The sequence below is a fragment of the Arvicanthis niloticus genome, chromosome 7 (assembly GCF_011762505.2).
Source record: "Arvicanthis niloticus isolate mArvNil1 chromosome 7, mArvNil1.pat.X, whole genome shotgun sequence".
In the NCBI taxonomy this organism is placed as follows: domain Eukaryota; kingdom Metazoa; phylum Chordata; class Mammalia; order Rodentia; family Muridae; genus Arvicanthis; species Arvicanthis niloticus.
The window spans coordinates 55,007,150-55,020,060 of NC_047664.1; the positions used below are offsets into that span (position 1 = coordinate 55,007,150).

The 12,911-nt window shown below is 34.9% G+C and overlaps 1 protein-coding gene across 1 annotated transcript in view; it reads right to left on the reverse strand.

The window, feature by feature from the left end:
* Positions 1-12,911, reverse strand: part of Dhx15 (DEAH-box helicase 15) — a 40,951-nt gene that overhangs the window by 11,359 nt on the left and 16,681 nt on the right. Inside the window, exons 4-9 of the mRNA XM_034508545.2 lie at positions 11,097-11,256; positions 9,824-10,042; positions 6,572-6,739; positions 2,126-2,212; positions 1,135-1,284; positions 439-547 (exon numbers count right to left, since the gene is read on the reverse strand). Of these exons, the coding sequence (XP_034364436.1) occupies positions 439-547; positions 1,135-1,284; positions 2,126-2,212; positions 6,572-6,739; positions 9,824-10,042; positions 11,097-11,256 (893 nt within the window). The remainder of the gene's footprint in view (positions 1-438; positions 548-1,134; positions 1,285-2,125; positions 2,213-6,571; positions 6,740-9,823; positions 10,043-11,096; positions 11,257-12,911) is intronic.

A 12,911-nucleotide genomic window follows, 5' to 3' on the forward strand; every position in this document is an offset into this window, starting at 1 on the left:
AAAACTTTCTTCTTTTTTTAATGATTTATCTATTTTATTTTATGTATATGAGTACACCATTGCTCTCTTCAGACACACCAGAAGAGGGCATCAGAACCCATTGCAGATGGTTGTAAGCTACCATGTGGTTGCTGGGAACTGAACTCAGGACCTCTGGAAGAGCAGTCATTGCTCTTAAACACTGAGCCATCTCTCCAGCCCCAAAATATAACTTTTATACTTGCTTGCTCTGACAATAATTAAATTCCCAGAATTTAACTTGCTCTCATTAATTAACTGCCACAATTTTAAAAGTTTTAAAACTACTCCATAAAATCAATCTTAATGCATAATGGAAGCAAAAGATAAAATGTACGTAACGCATATGTACTCTATAAAATTTAAAGAAAAACTTCTTCAGTTAACAGAGCTGATAAAAGATGCTGTTTTAAGTCATACCTGGTGGGTCCATAAAATCAAAATGTACCAAGTCATCAATACCAAGCTTCTTCAGTTGTAATACAACTGATCCTAAATTAGAACGTAGAATCTCAGGATAGGTATTATCCTAATAAAAGTAAAAGCACATGTTATGGTAATAATACCCTCTGTCCTTGCCCCCTTAATCTTTGCTTTGGCAATATAAAACTTGTACATAACTATCTCACAGGGGAAAAAAACACTTGAGATTATTCTTTTAAAAAAAAATACCTTTTTTCCAACTATTTCTGTAATATTTAAGTTTGGAGACAGCCACCTCAACTTGAAATCTTAAATATAAATCAGATGTATCAATACACTATACCATAACTGATTTGGGGCAAAGGTAAGGCACTTAAGGCTCTAAAACAGTGGTTCTCAGCCTTCTTAATGATGCGGCCCTTTAACAGAGTGCCTCATGTGATGGTAAACCGTCCCCCCCAACCATTAACGTCATTTTCATTGCTACTTTGTAACTGTAATTTTGCTACTGCTGTGAATTGTAATGTAAATATCCATGTTTTCTGATGGCCTTAGAACACCCATAGGGATTGCAATCCACAGGTTAAGAACCACTGTTCAAAAATGTTAGCTAAAATAAAGGAAGTCCCTTTTCTTCAACTAGAACATTATATTTACTCTTCTAAATGCACAAGGTATAGCAGTACTCCTTACCTGCATTTCTGTTTTATAAGCTTTCTCTGTGTAAAGCCTGAAGCATTTCCCAGGTCTGGTACGTCCAGCTCGACCAGCCCTTTGCTGAGCTGAAGCTTTACTAATTGCTGTCACCAAAAGAGACTCAACTCTGATTCTAGGATTATATACCTATTGGGAAAGAAAGTTTATTCTTTCTTCAGTAAAACACGAAATTAAACCCAACCCAACACTCACAGGCCACAATTAATGTCAAATAACGGGTAGTTTGCTGACCATGACAATCAGCTTCCACACTGTTCATCTTATGGCCTACCTTTCTTTTAGGTAGTCTGACTACCATTCTAAAAGACTGAAGCTAAAAATGTCTAACATACAGATGGCTTATATCTGTCTCTCTTAACGTAAACTTGGGCATGTTGTTTAGTGAAGAATTTTGCCTGTCCCCTACTCCAAGGAAAGAAAAACAGACAGCAATAACTAACTATTCTTAAGAACAGGCAATAAATGTCACATGCATTCACTTTAAGTTTTCTGTTAATAATACACCTAAAGATTACAATGTAATAACTTATCTAAAACATGTTTGAACATTTTAGCAACTATTCTCTTAGAAGTAACTGGTGTTCCTTTCCCTAGAGGATTAAAGTATTCCAAAAGTATGGCCAGTATACAATATAGAAACTAATTCTGGACAGTTGGCTGACCTACATAAGTATGATCCAGAATTTTTTATTACTACCTACCACTTCTCTCCATACATGAGAGCACATGCCTAAGGCACCATCATCATACATGGAACACAAAACTTTATACTGGAGCATGTGGAAAAGTGTGGCCCAGATTACTGAGCATTAATTTCTCAGAGCAAGAGAGAACACAAGGCTCCTGTTATAAATTTGAAAATGAAACCCAAAATTAGGAAAGTAACCCTGAAAAACTGTTTCAGCCACAAGATGAACAAGCATTAGCACCTCAGCTCACATATAAAGTAAGCTCCAGCCATAGCTACCTTTTGTTTTGCAAATCCAGGGTCAATTACAAACACCACACCGTCTATTGTCAAAGAGGTCTCTGCAATATTAGTTGACACAACCACCTGTTCAAAAATCAAGCAAAATAAACACGACTTAACCTACTGTCACTAACAAAAGAACTTTTAAACTAGTAAATAAGACGAACTTTATAAAAGTGCAATATTAATCATTTCAACTTATCTCAAATAGCAATTCTTTATCAATACATGATTATCAAAAGCACAGTGATTATACAAATAGAAATGTAACATCAAAAGGCAAGTAATAAAACACACTATTAGGCACAGTTTATAAAATCTCTTAGATTGAATATCCCTTCAAAGTTCACATAGCATGTATTCCAGTATTTTCAGCCAATATTTACAAAGAAAATTTCACATGTATAACACAAAACCACACGTCAATAGTTTAAAAAAAAAAAATGGCAGAGTGAACAAAAATAAATTAAATAAATAAAAACAAAACCAACAAAACCAAGGTACAATCCAGTAAGAATTGGCAGATCCTCACAATGAAATGTAAAGGGTTTAGGAAGAAGAGTGCATTAATCCCAGCACTTGGGAGGCCGAGGCAGGCAGATTTCTGAGTTCGAGGCCAGCCTGGTCTACAGAGTGAGTTCCAGGACAGCCAGGGCTACACAGAGAAACCTTGTCTTGACCCCCCCCCCCCCCAAAAAAAAAAGGAAGAAGAGTGCATAGTTTAGCACGCGTGCGCACGCACACACAAAAAAACTTTACTAAAAGGGAATGGTACTTGATACTATTATGATAGTCTTGCTGAATTTGCATGTTTTTCCTAGATTTTTAGAATGTCTTCAGAAATTAGTTTGAGGGGGCTCACTCAGCTTAGAGAGTGCTTGACTAGCAAGTTAAAAAAAAAATAGGTTTGGTCAAAAAAAAGGGAGGAGGAGACAAAACTGGTTTTACTTGGGAAATGATATTAAATAAAAGGAGATGTCTATTTCTTGATGGTAATGCTGACATTTGGAGACATATATGCAAGAAGTTCACACTAATGTATCAAAGTCTGCTCCTACATAGCTTTTATAATTTGGAAGGTGAGGTTAGACATTGAAAGTGTGTGTAAATGACAAAGAAATGCTTTGAGATTTAAAATGAGGTTATCTTCTACTTAAAGATAAAAATAGCTTTTTAGCCTAGAGCCTAAATGTTAAGACAAAAATTCCCAGAACAGAGGGTCAGCTTAGCCCAGGGCTTATATATAAGTATGACTATAGAAACACAAGAATTGAAAGAACTAGTATTCATTGCCATTCTTTTACTTCAGAAAAAAAGAGAGCAACCTTAATTCAAAAACCTTAAATTCAGTGACAAATGTTCATTACTTATTTCATATTTAACTGGAAGATTACCAAAATACTGCAGAAAACCTTGACAGCTAGCAATAAATATTTCAGATTTAATATAAAAAAAAGTCTGTTACACTGGTCAACGTAAGAAAAACACTGACAAATAGCAGAAGTTATTTTTACTTTCTATAGATCACATATTTATACAATCGACAATTAGAAGGGAAACAAACATATAACGCTTAACATTAATGGTAACAGAGTACAACCTATTTGCACTATTCTTGTAAAAAGTCAGTTTTGTTATAGCTTGAACAAAGTTAACCAAGTATCAGAGATAGAAATCAAAACGGAATACTACAAAGGTATTAAAATCCCCAAGCATCAATTTGCTTTTAAAACTCCCCATATTAGACTAATGAATACAGGTTTGTGAGCAACAAGATTAGAGATCTGATACCTAGAATCATGTGTACTTTTGACTTCTTAAAGATCATGGTTCTGAATATATTTAAGACAATGAAGCAAGACAATTATTTTCTGTTATGTTTAAAGGACATTTCACAGGGTTCTTCTAATATACAATGTGATAAAGTTTCGCAATGTTCCCAAGGTGAAGGAATTACAAATGAGCATCCATGTTAGAACATAAGCACTGTTTGTCACTTGATAATCTTCAAGTAGCATACACCCTCTGGACATGATAAACAGATGGAAGATTCACAGCGTGTGCAAAAAGGGAACTAGGTAGTGAAAATGTCATCATGCATCTTAAAATAGTACATAACTTAAAACTTGGGAATTATATTTTTCCTTAAAACTCAGTATTTAAAGATTATGATGCCCACAAGTAACACCAATAAAACTAAGACTATGGAGCAGAGTTTCTTGCTCCAATTTTAATATATATATTATTTATATTAAATATATATTATATATATAATTTGTAAATTTTCTGGAAAAAACCCTATGCATATATACATGTGAGCCTCCATGTTTAAGAAAGTGGATTATGCTAACTCAGCAAGCTCCATGTCATTACTTAAGTATCTGTTGCTGGGCATATGTCAAATCCCACAAGGTCAGCTGAGCATTACTAGTCTGGCGCTATTGCTTGATAGTCACGGAAGTCTCTACCACAGAAAAGACAGGATTTAAAAACCATAAAAGGTAGTTTTAGGAACAAAAAGGACTGCTAATTTTCATAAAAGTTGTTACAACTAAGATTATTTCTATAGACTTAACCACTAAATTTGAAAATAGCAGCTGCAACTAGGTAACATACAACACACACAGAGAGAATGAATGAATGAATGAACGAATGAATAAGTATGTGCAAGAGATGGTTTATAGAGCTGCACTGCAATCTCATCAATAAGGTAAAGCAAGTAGTAAATCTGATCTAGATGTGACAGTTCACCATTGAATTAGGAACTAGTCAGCAGTGATCCTGAAGTAGTCAAGGAATTTACTTGAAAAAAAGTAGGAATGCTGCATGCCTGTTCTAGACTATAACTTGTGTACTAGACTATAATATGTGTTCAAAATTAGCAGAGTGTTAACATCTCAGGACTATGAAACTATCTTAAGGTACTGTTGTAGTAGAAAACAAGCCCTCAGTTGGCATCAGTGTGAAAAACTTTAAGTTATAGTCAATAACCTGTATCTAAATAAAACCAGTATTTACTTCACTAACTGCTCTTCAAATACAATTTAGGGAGTTTGGCTTGCCATGCTTGAATACTGTTTGTTCACAATAATTACCTCAATTAAGCTAATTTTCATTTTTTTAGTCACCAGAACATGAGGGGTGTTCCCCTTCAATTCAAAAACATTTACTAGCTTGTGTAGTTAACTATCTTTAAATAACAGGATCAATAACCCTCTCTTCAAAGCCATGGAACCATCTCCACATAGGCCATGTCCCATTTTACTAAGCAATTCAGATTTTGAGGCTTAATAGTCATTAATTAGCTATAGCTTAGGCAACAGAAAAGAACCCAACTATTTTTGCTTAGAATGGTGCCTCATGCTATTCCAACACTAAGAAAACTCAAATAGAATGACTGTCAAGACCAGACTAGACTATAGAGTTTTTCTTTTTACATCCTGCCGTAGCTTTGAGCTTGGTGAAATAATTAAAACTATAAATATACAAAATATAAATACTTTCACCACAAATTTAGTCCATTAGGCTCTTCCTGGACAGCATACTAACTACCACAGAAATGATTTAAGATGTCCTAGAGAATGCACTGATGAAAACTTCAACCCAATGAAGCACTAGCAAGAACTTTCTCAAGTTGAATTTATGCTCTGGTATTTTTCAACAGTTTAAGACCTAAATCTTAACATCTTAACTTATTTTGAAACTGGTACTGAGCACAGTGACTCAGTTGAAGTGCCCTTGCTCCCTCACCCAAGAAAACTACATATCCCTCTATCAAAGAATGTTAATATGGTTCTGCCTTCAAGGAATTCATGTATTTATTCAGCGTGATTAATGCTTCAGATTCTGTATAGAGTCAACATTTAACACTTGTCGACTTAAAATTTTATTCTCTTAGACAAAATTCTAAGAAGGGGACAAAGCACAAACTTTAAAAAATGTCACTTAGTTCTGGAGTGTCATATCTAACAAGACAATATTTGGCCAACTTCCCCTCCCTTTCCCCAACTCTCCTAAGCACTCTATTACCTGCTAAGAACAAACTGCCTCTGTGGGAGGAAGTAGTTCGTTTTCTTAAAGGGTCCAAACATGTACTTTGATACATTTTCCCATTCACTTCTGAAATGTAGATTATTCCGGTGTGGCCAATTACTCATTCATAGCTTTTGGCCATGGCAGTGGTTGTGGGTTTTTGTTGTTTTCTTTTGGGGGACAGGGTCTCACTATGCAGATCAAGCAAGACTGCCTTGAATTTGTGCTAGCTCCTTTTTTAAAGGCAGGAATTCATAACCTAGGCTAGTTTATCATCCCGCCTCTTCTGCCACAGAGTGCTAGAATCACAGGCATGTACCATGACATCTAGCTTCTATTTTATGAGTGACGATGGTATCTCACAGGTTTTCTACTATCAATAAAATGACTATAGAGAATATTTAATGTTACCTTTCTTCCAATTGCTCCATTCTGTTTTTTTGGAGGTGGTGGCTCAAAAATGCGTTGTTGCTGCTGGGGTGGAAGTGTAGAATACAAAGGAATGATTTTAATATCACCAACTTCAGGGCCCAAATCATCAACTTCACGCTTTATTCTCTTACAGGCCTCATCAATTTCCTACAAAATAAAAATGTTAGAGTATGAAAACAAAATTCATCCTCATTGTATACATTCCATTTGACATATCTATAATCTGCCCTCATTCATGAATAACGTATTTCAAATTTGATAACCAAAACTTAAAAAAATGGTCAGTGTGATTTCGAAACAACCAAAGAAATTTTGATTTCTGTATTGAGCCAAATATGTAAATACCATATTTGCATTCCATACCCCTTTTCTTAAAGACTCAGACATCCTAATTCTCAACAAATTATATTAAAATTGAAATTTCTCACCCAGAAATATTTAACTGCACTCATAACCTTTTCATTTTCACAATCTGAAAGAAACTGATGTGCTAGATATTTAAAATACAGCAATTAGGCTTTAATGTCACATATCACTAATGCAATTATATGGAAGAATTGCTTCATTGTGTCTAATAAGAACAAGCACCTTTACAATATCAGCAGATATTTCATAAGTATGCTGACACACATGCCTTAGAGCCACATCAGAATGTTCTCCACCATGGCAAACTAATCCACTGCATTTGTATTCACATACAAATTTAAAGAAAGACATACTAAATGCATGTGAGAAAGGAGCAGCAGCTCTGGAGGTAGCAAATGGCTTTAGAAAGGAAGGCTGATGATGACAATAAATGTTTTGCCAAAGCAATTAAACTTGAAAATACATTAAACAATTATTAAACAATCTTTCATCTATTAACTAGGCAGTCAGCTATAGTAACAAATTCTTTACTCAGAGAGTACTGTTAAGAGAAAAAAAGGATTTTCAGGTAAATTGGTTTTTAATCAAACTAGGTTTCCTGACAATGATTTTAAACCAACTTGTATTAGTTTCCGTGTTAAAGAATATAAAATTTGTGGCTGGAGAGATGGCTTACTGTTAACACTACTGCTCTTCCAGAGGACCTGCGTTCAAATCCCAGCACCCATATGGAAGCTCACAACTGTAACTCCAAGATCTGACACATTCACACAAACATACATACAGGCAAAACACCAATGAACATAAAATAAGGGTGTGTGTGTGTGTGTGTGTGTGTGTGTGTGTGTGTGTGAATTTTGAGGTTGGCCAGCAGTTACAAGTATTGGCTATTCCCAGCATCAATATGGTAGCTCACAACCACCTATAACTCCAGTTTCAGTGTATTTGGTCCTCTGTTCTTGCCCTGAGAACACAAGGTACATATCGATGCACAAACATAATACACACATGCAAGCATGCATTCATACACACAAAATTAAAATAAATCTTTAAAAAATATAAAATCCTTGGATAGAACAATCTTTTTTGCCTACTAAGAAATAGCAATTTTCTTAAGCATCATAAGGTTGTTTCACAGAAGGAAATTACTACTAAGAATCCAAAGTTTGTTTGGAGATCTCAAGTTTCTAGAAAACAAAAAAAATCAATGCCATCTATTTGAAAAAAATTAGTCTTTTTAAGAAAAAAGGCTGCTTTTAAATGTTCTATGTAGATCAGAATGCCCCCTGCTGGCATGTTAATTCGGAATTAAGATCAGAGTGGGAAAAATTTTAAATAAAGAAAATTAGACTCCTAATATTTCAGATTTGTTTATATAGCTCACATTAACAGGTAAGTGATAAGCCTAACATCTACATTTCATGTATTAATTAATAAACATAATAAATAAATCTATGCAAAACAAACCACCTGAAACTGTTCAAACTCAAAATGTATTGAGTTCACAACTATAATTTTACTTCACAACATGCCATCACACAGCTGAAAACATGAGGCTTACTGCTTTCCTTTCCCCGATGAATGAAATGAATTACACTAAGCTGACTCAGAAAAAAAGCCTGTTTGGTTCTCTCCATGAGATCAGCTGAAACTTCCAATACTATTCAAATACGCCTCGTCAGAGTAGATTAAGTCAAGAGGAAGTTAGAAATTGTAGAGACCAAACACAAGAGGACAAAATGAATACCCTCTAGTATTAGCTTCAACGGTTAGAGCATGAATGATGTGTACATGCCATTTGAAAAGCAACTAGTCAAGTCATTCAGAAGTTTTATAGAAAATCTTCCACTTTAACTGCATAAAAAGGCTAAGTAGCATCGAAAGAGGGAAGACTATTCAAAAAACTGTATTTTCAACACACCTTAGCTCACAAAAGAACTAAGGGAATGTCTATAGGAAAGGAATTCACAAATACCTTTCCCCAAGACATTTGGCAATATCTAAATGTCTTTGCTGGCTATGCCTAAAAAGTATTGCTGTATCTAATATGAAAGGCTGGGATGCTGATAAATGTCCAACAATGCACAGGAATCTGAGAACACAAAAATTTCAAACTCACAATGTAAACAGTATTTAAGAAAACCATGTCCAAAGACACAAATCATAAGGACAATTCCAGAAAAAAACCCAAAAACTAAAAACCCCCACAAAACCTGGGATTAAAAAAATTATCCCAAATTCATAGCTCTTAAGTGAATGGCATGTGCCAAAATATCACCCAGCTAACAATTCTATAGGAGTTAGACACAATAAAAAGAGGTTTTGCTGCAGTGAGGCGTGCCTTCAGTTTGCATGAGATTCAATTTTCCATAACACAGTTTAGGCGCCATTATGTATCATAGTGGGGATCTTTTGGACAATAAAACACTCCTCTGGAAAATTGACCCTACATCTTAAATGACCCAAAGAACTTGCAGACATCGTATTTTCCCTTAAACTTCACTTATGTCAAACAACAGAAACCATAACTTGTTTTAGAGCAAATTCTCTTCCTTCAAACTAGAAATCTACAGATCATACTTAAGACAGACATTCTAGAATAGGACTCAGACCTTCTACTGTAAAAGGTACTCATATATTTAAAGGAATTTACAAACATCTACCATTTCGACTGTATACTTTCTTCACCCTTTAAATATGCACCCCAAAAAGAGGTGGTTAAATATTGCATATATTCAAACAATTACACTGAAAACTTGGAAGAACTGAGATGAAAAAAATATGGCCAGCCTTGGTCATATAAGTTTAGAGTTGCTAGCTATTGGACATTTCTACATAAAAACTACATAAAGCAAATGATGATACCTCTTGACCAGTCAAAAAAAGAAGAAGATCTCCTTCCTCCTCTTCACACATATGTATCTGGATCACCGTCCGAATTGCTGCTTCAAGATAATCTCTCTCTGGTTCTGGAGTATAAAAAATCTCAACAGGATGTGTTCGTCCAGGAATAGTTAAGAGAGGACAGTTATCAAAGTAAATCTGGAATTTCCCAGCATCTAGGGTAGCACTCATAACTATAACCTATAGGAGGAAAACAGAAAATTACTTTTCAAGCTTTATCTCTAAAGATTTCTAGATAATTTCAAAGAAGAAAAAAAAAGTAGTTACTATTCTATAAGTATATATTATCAGCTATAAAGACAGCTTTGAAACCTGGGTGTGATGGTATATGTCATCATTAATCCCAGAACAGAACTAGAAAGGCACAGTCAGGCACATTTGAGTTCCAGGCCAACCTGGTCTACACAATGAGTTCAAGACAGCCAGAGCTACATACTGAGACCTTGTCTCACCACCACCCCTGAAAAAAAAAAAAAGTCTTTAAAGAAACATTAAAAATATAGGCCAGTGTCGTGGCACATACATTAAACCCTAACATTCAAAAGAGGTAGAAGTAGGGGGATCACTGTGAGTTCAAGGTCAGCCAGGGTTAGAAAGTGAAATCCTGTTTTTAAAAAACAAAACGAAAATATAGAAAAGGAATAAAATGCAGCTGAGTTATTTACATTTTAAAAATACTAGAATATATGATAAGTAAACAATGTATAGAGCCTATGTATACTCATTATACACCACGTAAGTAAAGAGCTGTTAAATGATACAATTACATTTTATTAATGTAATTAATACATTACATTTTGAAAATCTAAAAAATGCTAAGGTCTTTAGGCTGGCTGGCTAGCAAGGCACAGGGTTTTTCCCATTATCTACCTCCTTGGCCCTGAGATTACAAGACTGTAAGTAAGCTGGGTGTAAGTAAGTAAGCAAGCATATGCCTTTAATCTCATCACTCGGGAGGCATACACAGGGGAAACTCCTCAAGTTCGAAGCCAGCCTGGTCAACAAAGCAAGTCCAGGAAAGCCAGGGCTAGCAGGTCAAGAAACCCTGTCTCAACAACAACAACAACAAAAGCAAAAGTGTTTCTTTGGGGATGAAGGTCCTGTGTATTCCCACCATGTTATTATACTAGGGAACTTAGTACCTCTGGCCTCTGCAAGCACCTACAGTTATGTGCATACTTCTACACATGCATACACAAACACACATTTAAAAATTAAAAAGTTACTTCTTCACCTTTAAATCTGATCTCTGTCTTACAACTTCCTTTAGAACACCCATGAGAATATCTGTAGCCAATGTTCTTTCATGGGCCTCATCAAGAATTATCACACCATAACGCTCCAGGAGGGGATCGTTCATGGCTTCACGAAGTAGCATCCCGTCAGTCATATACCTATAATCAAAGACAACATTGGTCAAAACTCATCTATGTAATTTTAAAACTAATTATCCTAACATAAGTAAAAAACTGCAAAAATTAAGCTTCCAAACAGTTTAAAGAGACACTAAAAAGTTCTATTATCATAAAATCTTACCAAATACTACAATATACTGAGAAACACTATACAACTAATTGTGGCATAGAATGATCACACGGTTTCCTACAACTGCTAAAACTAAATTTGTCGTTTAAATGCTTAAAAAAAATTCCTTAAAAAAACCAAAAACAAAACAAAACCCCAAAAACAAAAACAACAACAACAACAAAAAAAAAAAAAAAAAAAAACAAAAGAACAAAAAAAAAACAGGGCCTGGTCTACAGAGTGAGTTCCAGGAGAGCGAGGGCTACAGAGAGAAACCCTGTCTCAAAAAAAAAAAAAAAAGAAAAAAAAAATCCCCAAAATTTAGAACAAGCCAATAAACAAACCATTTTAAGTTGTTCCATTCCATCGCACTACTAACAATTTACTACATGCAACAATGTACATTTTGGGGGTAGAATGAAACCCAAATTTTTTAAGGCAAAAATGTAACAAGAGCTGACAGCACAAGTTTACTATCCCCCATCAACACCACAAATGAAATGACCTAAAGGACAATATGAGTTCATTCATAAAGGCTCTGGGAATAACCAACAGCATCAGCACCGTGAGAATGCTGACACTTAGATGTAAAATCAAAAGCAAATAACATCAAACTAAACGATGACAAAAGAAAAGAAAAGAAAAGAAAAGAAAAGAAAAGAAAAGAAAAGAAAAGAAAAGAAAAGAAAAGAAAAGAGGCTTAGTATGGCTTCAGAGAAGGCATTTAGTATGGAATCCAACCATTACAGAAGGAACCATGTAGAGTCAGTATCAGATCAAGGGTGCTTTGTAGGACATTGTATAAGTCAGCCATTTCCTGTCCATTCCACTCTGGTCACTGCTGTCATTAATACACAACAACTATCCTTAAATTTGGCACCTGGACAAAAATATAGCATGCCTTAAAATGCTAACATCTCCTTTCATGGTCAGTTAAATAAACGGCCATTATTGTATTTAGAAATGTAAATGGCATAACAAAAATCAAAGCCATTATTTATGATTTAATTTTGATTCTTTGTGCTGTAATCTAACCATACCTTTTATAAACCAACTGACTTCAGTTTATACCATCTATTGAAGCTCTTAAGTTCAGCAGACAACATAGTGACCCCACCTTTATTTACTTTAAGAGTAATTCTAAACTTATTAAAACATGTGGCAAACAAGTATACCTTCACTACATGCATGTGAGTCAATTTTGAGGCAAGGACTTTTTACATAGCTCTGGCTGGCTTGGACTCTTGAGTGCTGGCAAGAGTTATCAGACCTGGTCCCCATTTATACAGCTTGTGTTTCTACAGTGTTCTTTTCAAAATAAACCATCACCATTTCTGCAATCAACTCCAAGATTTTATTTTAAGACGATAAAAGAAAAATCACTGTCAATAACAATGACTAAATGTCCTAGCAATCCAGCCCGGTACCTGGTAAGTCACACTATGGCTTCTAGATGCCTTGAAATTTTTCATCTTATTGAGGGCATTTTGCAATTTTGTTTTCAGATGAGTTACTGACATGAGCT